This window comes from Ambystoma mexicanum, chromosome 8 (genome assembly GCF_040938575.1).
Source record: "Ambystoma mexicanum isolate Mex_15411 chromosome 8, UKY_AmexF1_1, whole genome shotgun sequence".
Lineage (NCBI taxonomy): Eukaryota > Metazoa > Chordata > Amphibia > Caudata > Ambystomatidae > Ambystoma > Ambystoma mexicanum.
Genome location: NC_090929.1, coordinates 1,054,934,440 through 1,054,956,630, shown reverse-complemented (window position 1 = coordinate 1,054,956,630; position 22,191 = coordinate 1,054,934,440). Strand labels below are relative to the sequence as shown.

Here is a 22,191-nt window from a genome sequence, read left to right as displayed (position 1 = left end):
TGCCACATTTCTGCATGAACAGATTAGCACAGTGGGGGAGGGGTAGAGGAAGAAAGGTATGTTTGCACAGCCACCCATAACTGATGCATTTCACTGGTGTTAGTTAAGGTGTTGGTTGGTTCATAGGTCTGCGTGTGTGCCACTGACTCTCTTGGCCTTCCTAATGTATGTATGTATACTCGTAGCAAACACATTGTGTATAGGCACATTATAAATAACCAATACATACAATAAAAGCACTTCATTTTAAAATGACCCAAATAATAAACTCGGACTCCACGTTTGTTGTCAGTAAATATTTAGTGACTAATGTACAGGAGCCAAAGTACAGGTTTACATTAACACAGTAGGACCACTATATATTCTAAGCCTAAAGCTCCCTCTAGCGGTGAAAACAGGTTAAGCATTGCAAATCGGCAGTCTCTATGGGCGTCATCATGAGAGGGGCCTTAGCCCTTAAAGTGCGACAGTAACACTATTGCCGCCACATTTAAGGGTTGGCCAAATCATGAGTCGTGCGGAAAGTGGGAGTTATACCTCTAGCTTTTTGCTGGAGGTAAAAATGTCACCTTACTGCCTGTTTTCGGCGCGATTACCGTGGGCGGTAATAGCGCCCCCTAACCCCATTGGGACCCAATGAGGAATGGGATCTTACCGCTGTACTACTGCTCGTGATCTAGCACTAATAGCGCCGGACTGAGTAACGGTAAGGATGCCGCCAGACTCCGGATGAGGCCCTATATATCCTAAAGCAACAGCTCCCTCTAGCGGTAACAACAGGCAAAGCTACTGCATTGGACAAACATACATCTGGCCTTTTATTATATTTTTTATTAGATAACTGGATCCTGGGTCAGTGTGCCCTGTTAAGGCGCAGCACCCTGGGTGAAGGTCCATGTCCCTAAGTGTGCCCTCTTGGTAGCAGCTAGCAGGGCGCAGGGTCCTATCTGGGCCTGAATATAGGTTTTCTCTTTAATATACTGATGCAGAAGCACTAATGAATGCAGTGCTTCTGTTATCAGTTTATTTAAGGAAAACACTTGCTGGTCACTTCATGGAGCTGTTCCATTTGTACAAGTTTTAAAAAGTGAGATAATGCTTTGAAAATATAGAATGGAACAAAGTGATTTTGTCACAATCAGTGTTATTTAAAGAAAAACATTTTCTCTGGCGCAAAAATAAATCTTACTGTTTTATGCACTATGCACAGCATAAATTTGTTTTCAAAAATTGATTAGCAGAGTTTGCCAATTGAAAATGTCTTGATTAGCAAATTTGTGAGTACTGGTATTTTTAATGTCACCAGACGTTGTTTGTACCCAAGACACAAAATGAGCAACAATAAAGCATTTTGTGTACTGCTGAAGTGAAACATTAGTCAGATGAGTGTCTCCAGAGGTTTGCTGCATGAATGGACACACATAAATAGATATGATAAAAAAGGCTCTGATAACAGGTTTTCAGTGCAAGACTCTGTGCAGCTGAATCCGGTCAGTGCTGCACAGAGCAGTGTGCCGTGTATTTTATGATCCACATGCTTTACCCATCTTTTGCTGTGCAAAACGTTCAGACGTTTCATGAATCAAAAAGTTCACAATGATAAAGGAAAATCCTAGCCTGAGACTAAGTATGTAGTGTAGTGCTACAGCAGGCATGGTAATTGTCAACTTCAGGTGGATAAGATGGCGCTTGCCGGTCATCGAAATGATTTTCAATATAGCATTAAATACCACTTTCGGGGGAGGGCAAGGCCACTAATAACCTCACCCCAAGCCAGGTAGACCCAAGCTCATAATTTCAGTCATGTATACTCCTGAAAGTGGTATTTATCAGCATTAGTACTCCGATCCACCATCTGTGGTACTGATACTTTTGTTATAGCCTTTGGTATTGATCAGCATTAGTACACCGATCCACCATCTGTGGTACTGACACTTTTGTTATGGCCTTTGGTATTGATCTGCATTAGTACTCCGATCCACCATCTGTGGTACTGATACTTTTGTTATAGCCTTTGGTATTGATCAGCATTAGTACACCGATCCACCATCTGTGGTACTGATACTTTTGTTACAGCATTTGGCACTTTAGAGTAGAGATTCTCTCTCTCTCTCTCTCTCTCTCTCTCTCTCTCTCTCTCTCTCTCTCTCTCTTCTTCCCCCCCCCCCCCCCATTAGCCCCTTTGAACTTGCAGTGAACAGGCAGTAGGGAGTCGAGAAACCCCTGCGGGCAAGAGAGGAATGCAGGGTGAGCTGTGCTTTCATTGAACAGGGTAATTTAAATAGCAAGCTGTGCTACACAAGTGTGCGTTTAATTAGCAAATCAACAGAATTGCATAGGAAATTGCTATGCGACACTGCTTATTTTACGCTTTGCTATGTTTGCTGCATAACATGAGAAGAAATTTGTTTTCTTTTTGCACTTGTGTAAACATGTTTAGATAATACATATTGGGAGTGAATCTGTTTGCTCCATTACCGATTATCCGAGCAGTAAAATCGGTGCTAAATTCATTGGCTCCACTTTTTTTTTACACCATTGCAAATTTCTGATAATCTAGCCCCTGAAAGAGAACGCCCCTGAAAGAGAACGCTCCATGCACAGTTGGGTTGCTTTATCCCATTCAGGACATCGCCATGTATTATAAGCAGTTACCCACTTCCGTTGACAGTATATTTCAAGAAAACCTATATTCAGTATTCAGGCGAGGCTGGTAGGAACCAACAGGGCTGCCGAAGGTGCTGCACCCAAGCCAGGTGACTGAATATCCTGTCAACTTCATCCTCTTAAACGAGCAACATCTCCATCTAGTGGGTGGAATAAATTAGGCCAGTTTGTGACTCACGGGCACTAAAACACAACCTCAATGTGTGAGCAGCGTGCTGTCCTGAACACACACCCTCAAGTGTTGCTCCGAAGTTGCTACCACAGACACGGTCCCGAGCAACATTTCAAATAAGTCTGCGATTGGTTTATACCTTTGCATGTATTTCACGTGAGCGTGCACGCTGGGCGAACGTTTTCTGTTTTCCCTTTTGCTAGTATTGTATGTCCTTGTGCCGTATATCTCTGTTAACAGAAGCGTGTTGTCTGCTTGCTTTTTTTCAGGTTTTGGACCAGTTGGGCCATTCATGTCATGGAGGCCGTCTACACCATCAGACTCTGCAGGTAAATGCGCGTCCACGTGACATCTGAAACCTTGGCGATCGGGGTTTCTGAGAGGCAGGGGGCGTTTCATAGCCGCAGCCACGTCATATGTAGCTTGATCACATAATTGGAAAATTCACAGCTATTGGAGTAGAACAGATGGGAAGGGAAATGGGTTGAAAGAACATAGGGAGAGAGAAGTTTTATTAGGAAAGAGCCTGAGAAAGCATCACCAGTTAAAGGGTGAAATTGAAGTGCAAAGAAATGTATTGGAGGAGGAGGGGTAGGGGGGAGTATGCAAAAAGGGCATTAGATGAGATTAAGGAATGGTACCATGCCAACATTATCCATTCGGGAGACAATATTCTGGTCCTGGTTTGCATTCCTGGACTTTTAGTTCTGTATTTCCCAAGTATAAAACCAGATGTACCAGTCCCAGAATGGCTACTGTTGGCATGCATGGTTACGCTGTGTTCTCGACCACCAAATTAAGACTACTTTACACCAATAGACAAGGGTGGTTGACCAGCAGTAGTAAGAGTACAGAGGTGTGGGCACAGGCTACTTGAGCCGGGTGGAGGGGGCACCAAATATAAAAGTTTGTGGCTGATAAGATGGACCTCAAGCTCGTGAGCGTGTCTGGGGAGGGAATGATATGATAGTTTATTTATATAGCGCCTATACACAATGTGTTTCAAAGCACTTGAAGGCAAGGGAGGGGCACAAGGGAAAATACTACATTCTTCCAAGTCATGAACAGTAAGGATGTGAAATTAACTATTGTACTCGGCCTGGCGACATTTCAGATGGTGCAAGAGCTAAGACCTAGATAAGGAAGGGAAGGGGAGAGTGGGAAGGAAATGAAAACAGACAGGCGACTACCATACTAGGCCTGACGACGTTTCTGGTAGAGCCGGAGAAAAACGAGAGGTGAGGGAGAGGGGTGCAGAAAGGGAGGGGAGGAACAAAACAAGCGACTATCGTACTAGGCCTGATGACATTTCAGATAGTGCTGGAGGTGGGGAATGACAAGGGGGGGGACAAACATGTGTTACTATCATACTAGGTCCAGGGACAATACTGATAGAGTAAGTGCATAGAAGAAAGTAAGGTAAGCTACGGAATTGCACGCTGAACCCCCAAGATTTATCTACTGCGTCAGGAAATGCTTGGGGGTGGCTGCTCAAGGTCAGATCTTGGGTGACGCTCGGGAAAGTAATGATATCCATCTACAACCAGTGGCGTAAAATGGCGGGTGCACATCCAAGGCAGAGCCACCTGAAAATGTGTCCGAGCTCCTGGGGACACGTTGCAATATGATGTTTGGGGGGCCTCCTTGCCTAGAGTTTGGGAAAGCAGACTGAGACCCATAGGGTGCTTAAATAATAATGAATGCAAAAGATTGCAGCAAGGATGTTCATCACTGCAGATCATCATGGGGCAGGGTGCCAGTGGAACGCTCGAACACTAATTTTATTTTCAAATTTCTTTATTGGAATTTGTGTAATAAAACAGTGCCTTACTGGATCATACAGTCGCAGTAGTAATAGCCAGGACTACACAAAATAGGCCATTTGTGAATTAACGATTAAACAGAAATAACGAAACAATAACAATGTTAACAACATGAACAAGTCTCCGTGTGGTCGATGATCCAAGCAACAAGGGGGGGTCAAGCAGCAGAAGAGCACAGGTTAGGTACCGTGCTAGTGTTCCGTTTCAGGTATCGTGTGTCAACAGGGGTCAGTAGCTCAAGGGGGTTTATCGTCATTGGAGGGGTTGAGTAAGGCCCAAGTAAGAGTTTTCCAGGCAGCGAGTCCCAAGCTCGTGTTTTCAGGGGATGTGGTGAGGCCGTTCTCCCAAGCTGAGGTTTCCGCCCCTATCCATCGCTCCAGTTCGTTGTGCCATACCTGATATTGTGGGCCTCCGGGTCGCTTCCAAGCCATGGCAATGGTCCTTTTGACCAGAATGCATGCCAGGTCCATGAGCTTGACTGAATGTTTAAACTTGGCCAGTCTGGGGTATGTTCCAAGAAGGCACTCCTTCGGGGTCCATTCATATCTGGTTATGCCTGCCTCTCTGCATAGGAGTTCCACTCTCGCCCATAGTCGCCGGACCTGGACACATCCCCAGAACATGTGTAAGAGATTTGCTTCATCTCTGCCACACCATGGGCAGTTATGGTGGGGTAGCTTATATATTTTGGCTATTCTGAGTGGTGTCAAGTAAGATCGGTATAACATGTTGAGTTGTATCAGTTTAAATCTAGAATTTCTGGATACCGCATTAGGGAACGCTAGTGCTCTACCCCATTCGGTTTCAGACAGTTCGTGACCCAGGTCCCTCTCCCATTTGGTTTTGAGGTCCTGACTGCGGGGGTTGGGCCTGTCTATTAGGTGACTATATATGCGGGACACAGGCCTCCATCCATCCGCCAAGCTGTATAGGTGTGTTATGAAGGAGTCGGTTTCGGGCTCCTCGGGCCATGTGTCCCATTTAGTCCTAGCCAATTTGCGGATCCTTATGTACCAAAGGAATTGACCAGCCGGGACGCCAACATCTGATTGCAAGGAGGGGAAATCCCGGAAGGTGCCCTCATTGTATAGATCCCCCCAAGTGTATACTCCCAGCCTTTCCCAGTGTCGGATGGAGGCGAGGTCCACCGAGTTCTGGCATAGGTCGGCTAAGAGTGGTATGTCCGGGTTGTAACTATGTTTCAGGTGGAGAAGGCTCATAACCCTTTGCCATACCTGACGACCCAGGGTAGCTAAGAAAGGAATCCCGTCCATAAGACGTTGAGGGGCCCAAATGAGTTCATTTAACCGGATTGGAGCAATCAGGTGCTGTAAAAGCAGGGTTTCGGGGGTAACATCATCGGCTAGCCATTTAGCCACAAAGCTTAGTTGGGCAGCCAGGTAGTAACGTTCCAGGTCAGGGAGCCGAATGCCTCCTTGTTCGTAGGGGAGGGTCAGCGTGGATAATGCAAATTTGTGCCTACTAGTTCCCCACAGGAAGTCTTTAAGTATCCTCCCTAAGAGACGGAAGAAGGGAGTTCTAATGTAGTAGAAAATATTTTGAAACCCATAGAGAAATCTGGGGAGAACAATCATCTTAATGATGGAAGCCCTACCCATCATGGATAGGGGGAGGCGAGCCCAAAACCCAATTGACTTGCGCAAGGGAGGCAGCGCCGCTACCGTGTTGTTGGCATGTATGAGTTCAGGCGTATGATAAATATTGATGCCCAGATAGCGGAACGTGGTGGGGCACCAACCTATGCCTAGTGAGGGGAGGTCATCTATGTGTGTATTCCGGAGGGCGCCCAACGGAAACAGACAAGACTTGTGTCTGCTAAAGTGTATGCCTGATACCTTGGCAAAATTGCCGAGGACCTCCAACATGGTTGGGACATTCAACAGTGGGTCCCTCACATAAAGGAGGACATCGTCCGCATATAGGGAAATTATGTGATCCACCCCGTCAATCCTTATGCCAGCGTCAAAGAATTGTTTTCTAAAGAAAATGGCAATGGGTTCAAGCCCGATTATATATAGCATGGGGGAGAGCGGGCAGCCCTGCCTTGTGCCCCTTTGTATGTCCCATTCCGTGGAGATGAGCCGACCAGTTTTCACCCGAGCTCGCGGCTTGGTGTAGAGGACTGTGATCCATCGAATGAATCGTTCTCCGAAACCAAACTCCCTAAGTACCGCAATCAGCCATTCCCAGAAAATTGAATCGAACGCTTTGATGGCGTCCAAAGAAAGCAAAGCGTGGGATTTCCCTGTATGAGTGGGATGTGACAGTATGTGTTGTAATCTACGTAGATTGGCAGTGGTGTTACGGCCCGGCACAAAGCCGCTTTGGTCGGGGTGCACCACCTCACCAATCACCTTGGACAGCCGCTTGGCCAGAATGGTTGTGAGGATTTTAACATCATAATTGAGCATAGCGAGAGGGCGATAGGAGTCACAGTCATCTGCAGGCTTACCAGGCTTGAGGAGCGGAACCACCAAGGTCTCGCGCATGCTCCCGGGCAGGATGCCCGATTCATAGGCTTCTAGGAACACCTCGTGTAGTAGCGGGGACAGTTCCGGCTCGTAGGTTTGTAAAATTCGGCAGGTAGCCCATCACTACCCGGAGCCTTGCAGGTGGCCAGGGACTCGATGGCGTCTTTTATGTCATCTATGTTGATTTCAGCATCTAGAGCCTCCTTGCATGGCAACGGGATTGGGGGCAGTCCAATTTCGTCCAGGGTGTTTGAGATTTCCTCGGAGGGCACCACATCAGGATGGGAGTATAGTCGGGTATAGAACTGCCCGAAGGTGTTATTAATTCCCTGTTGGGACCGTTGTAGCGTGCCATCAGCATCTCTTAGGGCTGTGGTCGAGTGCTTAGGGTGTTCTTTCCTGCACAGCCAGGCGAGTAGTCTACCAGGTTTGTCAGCGTGGGCGTGTGTTTTGTTGGTTCTGGTAATGTAATCAAATTTGGCAAGTCTGTCCCAGGCTTCCTTGCAGGCGGCCCTGGTACTGGCCAGCTTGTCCTCCTGTGGTTGGGGGTCCAGGGTGTTGGATTCTAGCTGTTCTATTTCAGATTCAAGTAGTTCGAGTTCGGTTCTTAGGTGTTTCCTCATGCCTCCAGCCTTAGCTATGACCTCTCCCCTTACAACCACTTTGAGAGCGTCCCAGACTGTGCGTAGGTGGTCAACACTGTCCTTGTTCTCACAGATGTAGTTCTCTAGAGATTCTCTGAGGCTTTCCCTGAACTCTGAGTCTTTAAGTGCCTCAGTGGGCATCCTCCATGTGGGTATGGGAGAACTGGGTCCAGTGATGTTCCATTCAATTATCAGGGGAGAGTGGTCGGAGATGGTGCGACCCAGGTAGTTAGAAGAGTCAATCTGGGGGAAGCTCTCTTTGCCGGTGAAGAGATAATCGATTCTGGTGTGAAGATTGTGTGGCGAGGAGTAAAAGGAGTAGCCCCGATCCCCGGGGTGTTGTTCCCGCCAGATGTCTACCAGGTCTAGACGATTTAGCATGGTGTTCATGGCGGTGGTAGCGGTTGACGTACCCGCCAAGGGGGGAGCCGACCTGTCAAGCACAGGGTCGCTGACGCAATTAAAGTCGCCACCCCAAATAAGGAATGCATCTCTATAGGGTGCAATCTTTGTGTATAACATGGTGAGGTGCGCGGGGATGTTGTTGTTGGGGAGGTATGAATTGACAATACATATCTCTGTTTGTTCGATGTGGCCCAAGAGTATAACATACCTTCCATCAGGGTCTATTTCAGCTTTGGTAAGCTGGAAGGGGATGTGGGGACTGATCCAGGTGAATACCCCTCTAGCGAATTTGGAGTATGTGGACCCGAACCCCTGTCCACCCCAATATGATTTGAGTGCCGCCATGGATTCCTTGGTTAAGTGGGTTTCTTGTAATAGGGCCAACTCTATCCTTTTTCTGTGCAGATAGGATTTTATTCTGTTCCGGCGTAGATAAGTACCCAGACCCCTCACATTCCAGGTGGCGACTTTAAGGCGTGTGGGCATGATGGTGGCGAAGGAGCCGGGGCGATGGGCCCGAGGCAGTTTCAACCCTCCACGAGCCAGCTTCATGTGCTGAGCGGCTGCCCCCTGGGTCTGTACACTGCAATCTCCCTGCTGACCTTGATTGTTGCGTTGATGTGTTAATCGGAGACTTGTGAACAATTTTAACTTCCACTCGAATAGGTGGATTGAACAAGAAAGTTAACTGTGTGTTGCCCCCAGCAGCTGTTCTGGGAGGACAACGCTCGGGGGCTTCCGCTACCCATCGGCCTGTCCAGGTCATGTGGTGCGGTTGTGGTGTTGGCCTTGGGCCAGCCATGCTTGGGGTGGGGTGGGTTGTGACGATATCCGTGGGGTGGTCCGTAGGGCTCCCGTCCTTAAAAGAGCCAATCAATCGTTGCTGTATGAAGATCTATTTGGGTTCAGCCGTTGGGTGTCAAGATGTGATCCTCTCCCTCAGCCAAATTGTTGTGCTCCATCCACATAGTGGCTGCTGCCGGGGTCTCCATGTAGACGGCTTTGCCTTTGTATAGTATTTTGAGGCGCGAGGGATACAGGAGCATGTATTTGAGGGCGAGCTTCCGCAGTTGGGCTTTGACAGGTATGAATGAGTTCCTGGCTCGCTGCACTTGTGGGGTATAGTCGGGATAGATTACGATCTTGGAGCCATCGCGTCTGATCTCGCCTCCGTCCCTCGAGAATTTGAGGATCGTCTCTCTGTCGCGAAAGTTTAAGATCTTGGCGATCATCGGGCGAGGGTGTGATCCCGGAGGGGGTCGCTTTTGTAGGGCGCGGTGGGCTCTCTCGACAGAGAAGCCCTGTGTGAGCTTGCCAGCTCCGATTTCCTGTATTAGTAAGGACTCAATAAATTCTGTGGGGTCGATGCCTTCCATCCCCTCAGGAACGCCGAGGACTCTGATGTTATTGCGGCGAGCCCTCCCCTCTGCTTCCTCTGATCTCGCTTCAAGATGAGCCACTTGTCTCTCAAGCGTGATGACTGTTTGCTTTAAGTCCTTGGCAGTGTCCGTGGTGTCCTGTAGGTTTGTTTCCACCTTATCTATTCTTTCCGCTAGGTTGCGGGCGTCCTGACGGATGAGCTGTATGTCCACCTTGAGTTCATCTATCCTAGTCTCCATGCACGTCTGGAGTGCTGCGATAGCCTGTAGCACTTGGGTGTTGCTGGGGTCGGCAGCGTTTGTTGGGGGTTCTGTCTGTGTGGGGATCTCGTGTTGGCCGGGCTGTTTGGATTTAGCCCCCGAGAACGAGTCCATGATTGATGTACCCCTGTTCTTGTTGCGTGAGGTGGACATTTGTCCTTCCTGGTATTGTGACAGCAGGGATGAGCCACCAAACGGTCCCTAGGCAGTGTAAAAACAATGTGGGCCACACCGAACTGTTCGGTGGTATCCTTTGGTAGCGCCGGTGGGCGCAAGGGGGTGTAGGTAGTTGCGTGGCCCAATGCAGGATATTCCCTCAGCAGGACAACGGGGTGCACAGCGATCCCCTGGCACACCGGGCCGCTATCCCGCAGCCCCACTGGGCCCTGCCGTCCGTGACTCAGGCGTGTTCCGGCTCTCAAGCGTTGGGTCAGGGTTTACAGTCTTACCGGTGCTTCTGTGCCTGTGCTGTTCGCTCCCCAGCCGCCCGGTTATCTGTTCAGGATGGGAGGAGGAGGGACCTGCGCAGCTCGCCGCGGCGACAGGGGCCTGCTTAGGTCTCCGCCGCCCCAACACGCGGAGCTCCTCGCCAACGGGGTCACCCACGTGGTGGCCGCTGCCCGTTCGCACTCCGTGTCTCCTCCGCGGCGATCGCGGAGCCGGGAATATGGCTCCGTCCGCTCCCCCGGGCAATGCGGAGGTTCTTTTCTGGTGTTTGAGGGCCCCCAGCAGCAGGGTGCAAAGGCGTCCGGTCTTTCCACTCCGAGACAGGGGGGGGCGGCGCCCGATGGATTATCTCCCCGCTGCCTCGCTGCCTCGCTGCCAGCTTGGCCCGTCCTCCGTCAAGCCTCGCCGCCGTCCGCCATCTTGTTTCGCCTGGGGGCAGCAGTACGAAGGCCGCGTTTTCGGGAACGCCGGTTCCGATTCCTCTCGTTCCAGCGCCGATCGGGGTCGGAATCGCCTCCCCCTCCTGGGTGTGAGTTTGGCTCTTGGTTGGGTCGGGAATATAGGTCGAGTAAAGGATCTGGGCCAGGATCGGGACGGGAGCTCCACACAGTCACGTCTTTACGCCATCAGCGCTGGCCACGCCCCCCGCTCGAACACTAAGGGCCTGATTCGTGGAAGTGTTTTATAATGGTGCAATCTCATAGGAAAACGTTCCATGAATCGGGCCCTAAATGTCAGCTGAAAAGCTAGTTATTCATCTGGGTCAGCATGGCGGTAATGGAGACGAAACCAGAGGAATAGGCAACAAAATGATAATGCTGCTGGATGATTGGTGCCAGCAAAAGCATCCTTTTAAGGTTAGTCAAGAATTAAAGTGACAGCAGCCAGCAAATAAAGCCTGTTACGTGCACGTGGCAAAGCGCACATTTAAAGTCCTGAACTAAACACATATGTTGCTGTGTAGCAAGACAGGCAACGTGGGAGCCGCTGCTCTTGGGCGAGAGGTGGGGCTTTAGGCTTGGGGCCCATTTCAACTGAAAAGGTTGACAACCCCTGACTCCGTTCCTGATCCCAAGCTTCATGCTTGATCATCTGTTTTATGGCAGCCAGCACAGGTAAGTCCGTAGCGGGCGTGAAACGGCAACACTCTCTGTCACTGCTGCTAAAGAGTCTGATCTGGGCAAGGAAACCAAGGTCGCTATTTAGCAGAATAATGACATTCGTTTTTGAGCCGGCAGAGGAAGGGCGAGGGCCTGGGGTGCCACACTAAAGGTTTGAGGACCATTCTTAATTAATCTTGCCACATGTACGCATATTGGGTTTGAGTGCCTGTGTTCAAATACTAGTAACGCAAACCATTTCCCCAATACAGGGCGGTGTCGAGGGTATACATGGGGTAAAAGGTAGAATAATGGGGTACCCACGTTTAATACGAGAAAGAGTGCGGTCATCTTGGGAGGTAGCATTCGCACGCTGAATTGCAACATAGAAGCACAGATTGGAACTTCTCTTGTTCCCCCTTTCTGCATACGTTCGCCTGCTGCATGCAATGGCGCTAGATCTTTTTGAGGGGGTTGAGACTGTATATTGAGGATGATCATTAAAACTTGGGCGATAATTGGGTATCGTCCTATGTGCAGGGATTAAAGTCGGTCCAGAACCCCCACCCCCACTCTCGTGCCGTCTCCTAGCATACTTAGCGTGCTAAAATATAAGACTATAAGATGAGTGGCATACTGCTCCTGTCCAATAGATGTCACTATTGCCCATTTTTGGAATCGCATCATCATTTGCAAATACTCGGAATTAGAATTCGTTTGTGACGTTGAAGGGAAATGAAAGAATGGTAGAGTGCATAGTTTGATTTGTTTGCAAGATATTATTTTGATGTCTTGTAATTAGATTCATTTGATCAAATGGATACTCAAGACCCTGGATTTATTTCAAATGGGACGTGCATTGGCTTATTTTGAGTTCAATGTTTTTGTAATTAAATCTTTATTTTGGTTGTTGGTTGACACACATTAATTATATTTAATACCTTTTACAGTAGATTTGACTCCTTTATAAACAGTGCAGGAAATGGGACAGAACAAGAGGCAGCAGCGCTCTGGCAAAAAATGTCTTGCCGGAGCCCCGCTCCGTCCTCCAGACCCAGGGGGTCCTAGACACTACTCTATCCCGTGCATCATCGAGCAGACCACTTTCAGATGAGTCGACTCGACGTTCGTGCAGAGTCTTGTGCAAGAAGTCTGCCCGCTGCAGCGCAGGTTGCTGCACAAGCGTTCAGAACACGCAGAAGTGGAACCTCCGTACAGGTCGAAGCCACAAATAAGTTTGGCAGCTGTTCAAACTGGTATATAGCTATCTTTTCATTAGGGTGAATATTGCGACCATTCGAAACAAAGAGTCCATTATTCGCTTAAAAGATTTTTTTAATGAATCACTTTAAGACATGCTTAACATTTAAAATTGTGAACAGCATTTTGTTCCCATACTGCTCTTTGCTTTTATGCAAATCGGCAGGATTGGGTTCTATATAGAGATACTGTGCTGCGCATCCTGGCTGGGCTATGCCCCTTGGCCCTGCCCCTTCTAAGAAGTGAAGGGTCGCCCAATAAATGTTTTACATTTCCAGCACTGTTTATACCAAATACGAAAACCTGACACCACTGATAATCTGCGCCCCACGTTTGAGCTGCATGGGATTCTGGGGATGTGCCAGATTAGGCCCCGCCCTCCAAGTATTACTTTTTGCCTTCTTCAAGCTCCTCCCACCCTCGTTATCCCACTGAAATCACTACCTGGGTGAAATATCGGAGGCTGAAAGATGAGTTTTGTCAAAGGTCTAGCGTAGATTTCTGACTGTCCCTGGCTCAGTGAGGAGCCGGGAGGCCCTGCACCAGTGAGGGGGGGGGGGCATTTACAGTGGAGGTGTGGGAGTTCACTGCCAGGCCTTGCAGTCCGGATTTGTGGCCAGTTGGTCAATAAAGAAATCCTGATGCAGTGTCAAGTCTTCGACAGTTCTAATAACTTGAGGTCCGATATTCCATATTTCACAGTTGTCTTGTCTTAGGGTGCCTGTTTGTCAGGGCAAAAAAGGGCAGTCTCTTGGAGGAACGGCCTCCGTGGGGCTGGTTATGACATAGAACGGTCTGTGGTTCTCTGTGTCCTTTTGCCTCTGTCTGGACCTGGGGCCCTCCAGCAATACTGAACCCCTCCTGATGTTCTCTGGGGTTTCCGGTTGCTCTGCATGTGCCAGACTACTCCTTTCCATAAAGCTAATCTTTTAGACTGGGGTGTCTTCATACCAACCAGATTATTAGACCTAGATTGATCTCTTTTCATTAAGAATTTGGCCATTCTTGGCTTGTGAAAGTGTGCAGGGGACGCGAGTTGCCTACATTTGGGAACTTTTCTTATTCACCATTGTAGTTCAGCCCATGTGCCAGGACTGATTTTTCTCCCCCACACCTTGAATGCATACAATTGACAATATTACTCTCATAACATATATACACTAAGGTGTGCATAGTGTAATACTTTGGATAGTCTGTGTGTTGCCAAACGCCCCTGGATAAAACTCCTGCCAGTGGGTGGGTAGCTAAGGGGCACTAGGGTCACCTTGACTAGAGATTCCCAAGGGCACAGGCCTATTGAGATATCAAATCTAACCAGGCCCTGTAAAATGTTTTCCTAATCTGTCAGGGTGTTAAGTGTGCTGGGTCTTAGAACTACACCTTTAACTTTTCCCAGTTACGTGATTTGCTCCTGTCAACCACCTGCCAGCACAGACATTACCGCCACATGTCTCTTCCTTGTCCCAGTCCTGCTTCATTAAGGCCTGCCTTCCCAAAAAATAACTCTTTAAATTCTTGGCTCCATCCCAAAGAGGTTCGGGTTATATGTGGGGTTTCCTCACGAAAGTCCCCTTTCACTTTTACGCTTCTGTTGCCTTTTGTCGTTGGGCCTGGGGATCCAAGTTTTGTGTACTCTGTTCGACATGCAACATTGTTGTGAAAGTCAGAAACAATTCGAAACCACTTCGTATCGTGGAAAAAGCATATCATTCCCGTATTATAGGGGCAATCAGATATGGTGCTGCAATCTGTGGGTATGGAGATCTGGGCAAGTTACCAAAAGAGGAAAATCGGTTTGTGAAATCACTATTGGGCCTACCTATATCAGCGCCAAACTTTGCTTCTCGTAAAGAGATTGACTGGGCTTTTTTAGAGGTTCAACTGGTGTTAGAGCCTTGTAGACTATCGTTACGCATATGGTCTGAGCTGGTCTCAGCAAAAGGCGGGGCTCACACAGAACCTGCTGAAGCACCTAACGGGCAAAAAGGGTGCTAGCAACATTGGTTGGATAGAAAATGTAAAGAATATGGTGGGGAAAGTGGGTGCTAGTAACATACTTCATGAACCTGCACAAACACTAGAAAAGAGCAGGTGTTGTCTCTTGATAAAGACTCTGAGTGGTTATATGACACACTAGAGACGGAAGAACTAATTAAACTGACAAATGAACTGATGAGAATATTGTCAAATAATACAAAGGAATATCTCATCTGGACGAATTGCAAACATCAAAGAGCACCAATGGCAAGAGTATGTTTTGGATGCCCGGAGTTGGGTGAGCTCCGTAGTCGGAGATCAGGTTGAGAAATTGAAGCCAAAAAGTCCTATGTGTGATGCCAGGCTAGAGGGCTTAGCGCATTTCCTATTTTTCTGTCCATCTTATTGTAATCAGAAGAAAACATTTGTTACCATTGTTAATAGGAAGAGGCTTTTCACAATATAGGCCAGAACTGTACTATCTGCCAAACGTATCCTCACCCCTATAGCCTGGAATCTGTTGCTATATGTAAGAATTATCTGGCCAATACGCAAAAGGGGCCTAAAACTAAGCACATGTGTCTAAAAGCAACGAAAGAACCAGTTGAGTTGATTTAAAACTTTTGTACGTAAGAAAGGGCTATTGTATCAATCTTTTTATCAGGTTTGAATCCATTTATTTTCCTTTAGGTTGCCTGCAGGGAATGTATTTGTTATTTTAGTACTTGTGGTTTCATAACTTGTGAGTTATTCTATGTATTATTCTAATGTTTTTGATCTGATATGATATGAATTTAAGAATGAACTGCCTCTCAAACTTTTTAACTTGCTCTGATTGTGCTTAATGGCTCAAGATCGTTGAACATGTATCTTTTATGGATTCTTGTTCACCTGAAATAAAGAATTGACTTACTAAGGTCTCTAGGTTTTCGGCACCTTGGTGGTCGGTGGGTTATTTGATTTGAAGGGAGCAGATTCCCTTTTTCGCTGGTATGCTTCATGCATAAAGACTAGGAAAAAGAATAGGGAAATGGAACTTATGTTACAATGACTTATAATTATCTTTACTACTCCTTTCCTATTCTTCCTCGTCCCAGTAGTTATGCCCACCTCTGCCCCCACTGCCTGGAAGCTCGGTTGCTTACGGATGCTTGGTGGATGATCATGGGTTAGTACTCACCCTGTATAGGGGGGTTAGATTAGAGGTGGAGTCAAAAATGTAGAGCTTTTTTAGAATTTACTTGTTGGTAAGACGGGACACCTTCGTAAGTAAGCATTGGGACAAGGACTTGTAGGACTTTGAGTAGTGAAGATTCCTGGTTAGTGATCTGAGCGTTAAATGTGTTGCTTTTTCAGCAGCTGACGGGCCCCATCGCAAGCAGTGGTTCTTTCACCGAAAAATCAAATAGACTATAGTGTTTGGTAGGTTGGAGTGATTGCTTGTGGTGCGACTGTCTGCGAGGCATCAAAACTAGCGTAAAGAGGTGTGCCATCTTGACCTCTGGGTAAACCATACAATTCCATTTGTTTTCGCTTGCTCTGACAATATATTTTTTCTGTTAAGCTGCTGTAGTGGGACGTTGTATAATTTGAGTGACGAAGCAGGGATTGCAAACGGGTCTCACATCTACAAAACGTCTGATTCTGAGCAAAATTGGTGCCTCATAACTTAACTAGAAACATTGGGCTTGCATATGGCATGGAGCACTAAAGGAAGTGCTATATAATTAATGGGTGAAGAAAGAAGTGATCTAATAAACATTTTTGGAAATTCCTGGGCTATGCTGATCTGCCGAAATTGCTCTGTGAAGCTATAGCTAGAAGTGTTCAGCTCCCTTTTTGAAGCTATAGCTAGAAGTGTTCAGCTCCCTTTTTTGTAGGCCCAACAATATGGAACAGGACTGAAAATCTGAATACTGAAGGTGATTGTTTCAGACACTGAACAAGCTCCAAGGATGTACCGCTGAAATGTATCAAATTCTCTCTCTTATTAAATAACAATCTGAGGGACCTCGACTTGTGAAGGACCGTGGGTACAGTGGACGTCACACGAGGGATAGTATGACTGGCACGCCCTGTTGACGTCCCTTTTTCTTTCTTCGAATTTCAAAAACAACTACTGTAATACTCTGCAGCTTCCACTAGATTGCACAGCATGTGATCTAAGCAGATACAAGCATCAGAAATACGATTACGGTGAGTAATGTATTCCATACATATCGCCACCCTATAGTTAATGTGATTTGGAGACACATAGGAACCTCTCAAAATTCTAGTGTTGATTTGAGTACAGATGTGACGGAAGTTTCGAAAGTGATTTAAAAGTCTGCGGGGCCCCACAGACTGCCAAGTATTGTAAAGATTTGTTAAAAAATAAGAAAGTTATTAAGCGTAAAAAGAGAAATTGCGGCCTACTTCCCATTCATTTTCTCATACAGAAAACAGGTACAATTTTGCCAAAGTGTATAGCCCAAACTGCTGAATGGATTTGGACCAGGTCTGAAACAACCTGAGCACAAAGCATTCAAACAAGTGCTTTGCTTAGTTTGGGGTTATTCTGTGCAGTTATTTAAATATTTGACGGAGAAGGGCGTGCTCATTTCCCCCAAAACATAGAAATAACTCCCATGGTGCACTGCAGGGTCATGGTTTGCAGAAATGAAACAACCGCCATCTTCTTTTTCTCTCGAGAGAGCTATTCGCGGCTATAGCTGAGGTGATGGGAAAATGAAATATATATTAAAAAGCTATGTGCACGTCAAAAAACATACAAATGCCATAATGGTAGAGGTGTGGGGTTGGCTAGAGGGCACTTAGTGAAATTTGGGAGTTGGAGGGGGTCCAGGGACTGAGTACGCATCACAAAGCTTTCTATAGCCTTGACTTGAGCCGCGAATAGCCGACATCTGAAAGCAAACTTCGTCACAGAAGCAGTGTGTGTTATGGGGTGAAAAGGAGAGGGCAGGGGAGGTGAGAAGGCTGTATGGGGAATGGGGGTAGCTGGCCAATTTGCCGATATTCGCGGCTCTATCCGAGGTTTCAAGGGAACACAGATACTCGCGGGTAAGAGTAATTCTGTATTTACATCTGTATGTTTTGTTGCGTCTGTTTTTATCAATTTTTTTAAAAGTTCTTTTTTATAAGTATAGTGACGTTGGGGGTGAAAAATGACTGGCCTTGGCCAAAAGGCCATGGTCAGTCACTCGGAAGGTATTTTAGAGTTTTATCCATTTGGGTTGTGTTTTTAGATTTTTGTACATGTGAGACTGTGGAGAAAAACAGAAGAGAATGAAACGAAATAATAAAAGGATGTTTTCCTCTAATTTTAAACACCCCATATACTGTACTTTACTCTGTGTATTGTTTCTCATGCTATCAAATTTTGTGCGGATTGTTTTTTTTGTGTTACTTTATTGTCATATATTTTTAATTTTATTTAGCTTTCTTTAACTTTTAGGTATCGTACATTATTGCTTGAGCTGTGTTGTGGTGTATTGATGTTTTAAGTTTTGCTGCAGTTTTACATCTGAAGTGAGTCCCTCTCTTCTCGAGCAAAGTTTTGTAATTGCGACTATAAGTCAATGATCTGTAGCCGAGGGTATGAGAAAATATATTTTTGTTGCATATTTTATTGTATTTGTGTATTCATGTCATAAGTAGTCCTTTTAAATGACTATTTTGGGGTACACAGAGTGGTATTTTAGCACATCTGGAGTAGTGTTTTGATATCAAGGAATACTGCATTTCCTTCATCGGTTAGGTGTACTCCGTTATGTCTGTAGAAATTGACCATTTTGAACTGTATGTTTGATATCCATAATTGGCGTGTTCTCTCATGAATGCTGAAACTCATTTGTTGACATTTCTTCGGGATTTCTCAATTTTACCTTTTAAATTTGGTGGTCCATCTCCATTTTTGCCTTTGAGTCAAATTGGAAACGATAAAGATGGTGTGCCACGTGTTGTTTCATCATTAAAGTAAAGGGACACACCCCGTACATTCCCAAAATCATTGCCTCCACAATGAATTAGTATGATGTTTGGTTGTCCTGTACTACTTATGCTTAACAATTTTGAAAAAACCTGGAACCAATGCATTCCCTGCAATCCAAACCAATTAATTGTAAAATCTCTCAAACCTATGTCCATGTTAATATTTAGTTTCTCACAAAAAGCCTGCAATCAAAACAGCCCACTGTCTCCTATGAGCCACACAGTTTTGAAACCAGCCATGATATCTACAGTCTTTCTGTTTTCATGAAAATGATTCCTAGCTTGAATTTTCTAGTAGTTTGTATGAGAAGGGTGTATTTGATGTATGTGTTTTGAGGTTTTTGATTGGTTGATGGTACTGTTGTGGTTATCCTTGGCTATGCAGCAGCCACCTTGCGGGTAGACGTGCCTCTGTTTTGTAGGCATGACTATTTGAGAACAAATAGACACAAGGACGTAGCAGGTGATATGATTGGTTGGAGTGGAGCACAGGGATGCGTAGCCGCGTGATTACATTTTGGCGTGCTATGGGGGGGATTTTGCACACGCGGGCAACAGAGTGGGTGTAGTTGTGTTCATGACTCCCAGTATGTGATTGGTTTGTTTGTTGACAAAGCTACACAAGTAAGCAGCGACAATGCGATTGGCCGGTAAAAAGATGCGCTAAGTCGCGTGAATGCGATTTTCAATCCAATTGGCCCTTTCATTGACGCGACTACACCACCATCGCTTTTGCTGTATTTGGTCGCAAATGCACATTTGGTAGCTACGGCTATAAAATTCATCTGCAAAAAAAAAAAATGTATTAGAGATCTATATCAAGGAACAAACCTTAGTTGCAGGGATGTTAAGGTGAGCACTTACCGCAACAAAACCTCTGAAATTTAGCTTTTCGGCTTTTCAATGAACATTGGCATTTTTAAATACTAACCGCACACTACCTATGGCCATTGGTGCTGGCCAGTGACCCCAGTCTTTGTTCTGGCCATGCACAAGCCCTGAACTGTTATTAAGGTAATCAAACCTTTCATGAGCCAACTTATAAATGTTATGTCCAATTCCATTATTGATGTGATCAGTTATATTCAATGCAATTGGTGTTGTCACCAGGGATGGCATCAGTATTGTGATTTGTAATGTCATCAGTGTTCTCTTACAACATCAGTGATGTCATCTGAGATGTTGACATTGTGCTCATAGGCTGCACAACCGGGGGCGTGAAGTTAAGGTGGCTTTAGCTGAATTCCAGGGGTTTTGTTGTGTTAGGTTCTCACCTTACCGTTCCTGCAACTAAAGTTTTTTTCCTTGAAATATATATTCACATCTGTTAGTTTGTTCCTTATACAATTCCACACCGTTCCCCAAATCTGCACCAAATTTTCCATAGTTACCATAGGACCCTCTGGACATTACTGGCTACATGACATTTGGACACCCTAACCCTGTCCCCGGTTTCAGCCCCTTCACACATGAGACTGTTGCCTGAAATCAGCAAAACGTCAATGTGGTCATATAAGGACAGGCTCAGTTTAAGTGTCTCGACGCAAGGAACAAAGGCCTTGAAAACTAAGTATCAAGGGCCTAGGATGCACATATTCCAAGATATTTGCATTGCATCGCGCCAGAGTGAGGTGACCAGTGGAGAGACTGCACAGAAGATTCCAGCATGCTGCAGCACGCCAGCTCTCTCCTCCCCTCCACGTCTGCTCTGGGGTATGTCAGCTACCCTCATGCTCCCATTCTCAGTGAAGTTTACTTCAGAGGGCAAAGCATGTGAAGCGATAAGCGACTCGGAACAGCAACCTACAAGATCATTGATTTTCAACAATTGATTTGTGTGTTATCATGGGTGTGCGGAGTACGGGTAATTTTTGCTAGTACTACATAATAGCAACTAGGCCAAGTGCCTTATTTGATAATTCACGCCTATTTTGTCCGCTTTAGTGTCCATCCTACTTTTTTTTTCAACCTACTTGTAAAGCACTCTACAGAACGTTAACTAGTTTGGAGAAATATCTGAATCGTCAAAAGATGGTGCTCGCTGCTTGCTCAACTGGTAACGTGAAAGGCAATGCTTATTATTATCAAAGGAAAAATGTAGCTATTTTTTTTCCTCATCTTGTAGAACAAGAATAGCCACTTAGAGGGGGAAGGAACATGATGAATGAAAACATGAATCTGCTATAGTTTTTGTTACATTTTTTGTTAAAATGTCCTAGTTACTTTCCAGCCGTTAAGGAATTATGTGATAACACACAAAAAACGTTTTTTTGGAGAATGATGCAATGATGATACATTCATTGTTTTTTGCATAGCTTTTTTTTTTATACATGTATGTTCACAGGGTGTCCCTATGAGGGCTGACCCTATCCCTGTGTGATAACTGGTGCTGGTTTAATCGGTCTGCTTTCAAAGACGGAGCTGATGAATTCTCCATGGTCAATTCTGCATTGCTATAGCCACACTTATTAAAAAATCAGAATAGGTCAAGAAAAGAGGAAAATGATTTTCTGAGATTCAATTTAGATTATATTGTTTCTCTGTCTTGTTCCATAAGGCATAAGCTGCTCCTGGATTGGTTCTCTTCATTTTAATGAGCAGCTAGCACGATCATTGTCTTGGGGAGAGGACCTTATTGCTGACCAAGGTGTTGTGCAAGACCTCTTCGTGTGCAGAGTACAACAACTGTAAAGACTAAAAATCACTTGGTGATGAAACGCGTCAAATGCATTTCTTATCGATTTTTGGATTTTGTTTCTTATTAGTCATAAGTGTCCTTATTCTTCTTTTCCGGACATCTTTCAGGCATGAGACGGCTCACGCCTGGTGGGGTTGCCCTGTTTTGACGATCTAGTAAATGGGATCGTCTTCTTCAGGACCAATAACTATTAATTGGAATCAAATTCGTAGAGACGGTGGTATCATCAGTGTCTCCTATGTTGCCACACCTTCTGATTCCGTAATATGCAGATTACTTGAGGAGGAGAAGGGGTGTAAAACCTCCTCCTAGAAGGTCTGGTAATTCTTGCAATGAGTCTTTGGGGCACAACTCAAGTTTAGAAGAGCGGTAGCTATTCAAGATAAGTAACCATATATTTTTTAAGATAGGCTTTAAGCAACTCATAAGACTAGTATTAACATCTACAATGTTTAAGGTCTGTATAAAAGCAGATCAGGGGAGCAAAACCCAATTACACTTTAAGAGAACACAATGTTATTCAAGGTAGGTAACTCCTACTGGTAAGCTTTTACACTTCTACACTCCTTCATTTAAGCAATGAGGAAGCAGTACCAACACGTATTACTTTATAGAAGAGGGGGGGCAGACACCATTCAAAGTAACATAACTTATATACTTTATAGTGGGCACAACGCAACTCAAAGGTAAGTATAACTTAATGACATTTTGTAACTTCTTCCACACAAATTCTTTCAGCAAGTAATTTCTTTTACACTTGTTATACTTTTCAAGATGGAAGCCTTTTCTTATGCCGTTCTTACCTAGTCTGAGTTTTCTCAGAGGCAGACTAGGCACCCTACTGCTATAGGAGCCAGCTGTAGGCAGATTGAG

The 22,191-nt window shown here is 45.7% G+C and overlaps 1 protein-coding gene across 1 annotated transcript in view; it reads left to right on the top strand.

Annotated features, from left to right (window-relative positions):
- The window catches only part of TMEM254 (transmembrane protein 254), a 161,419-nt gene that overhangs the window by 62,032 nt on the left and 77,196 nt on the right, over positions 1–22,191 (top strand). Inside the window, exon 3 of the mRNA XM_069611032.1 lies at positions 3,109–3,168. Within this exon, the coding sequence (XP_069467133.1) occupies positions 3,109–3,168 (60 nt within the window). The remainder of the gene's footprint in view (positions 1–3,108; positions 3,169–22,191) is intronic.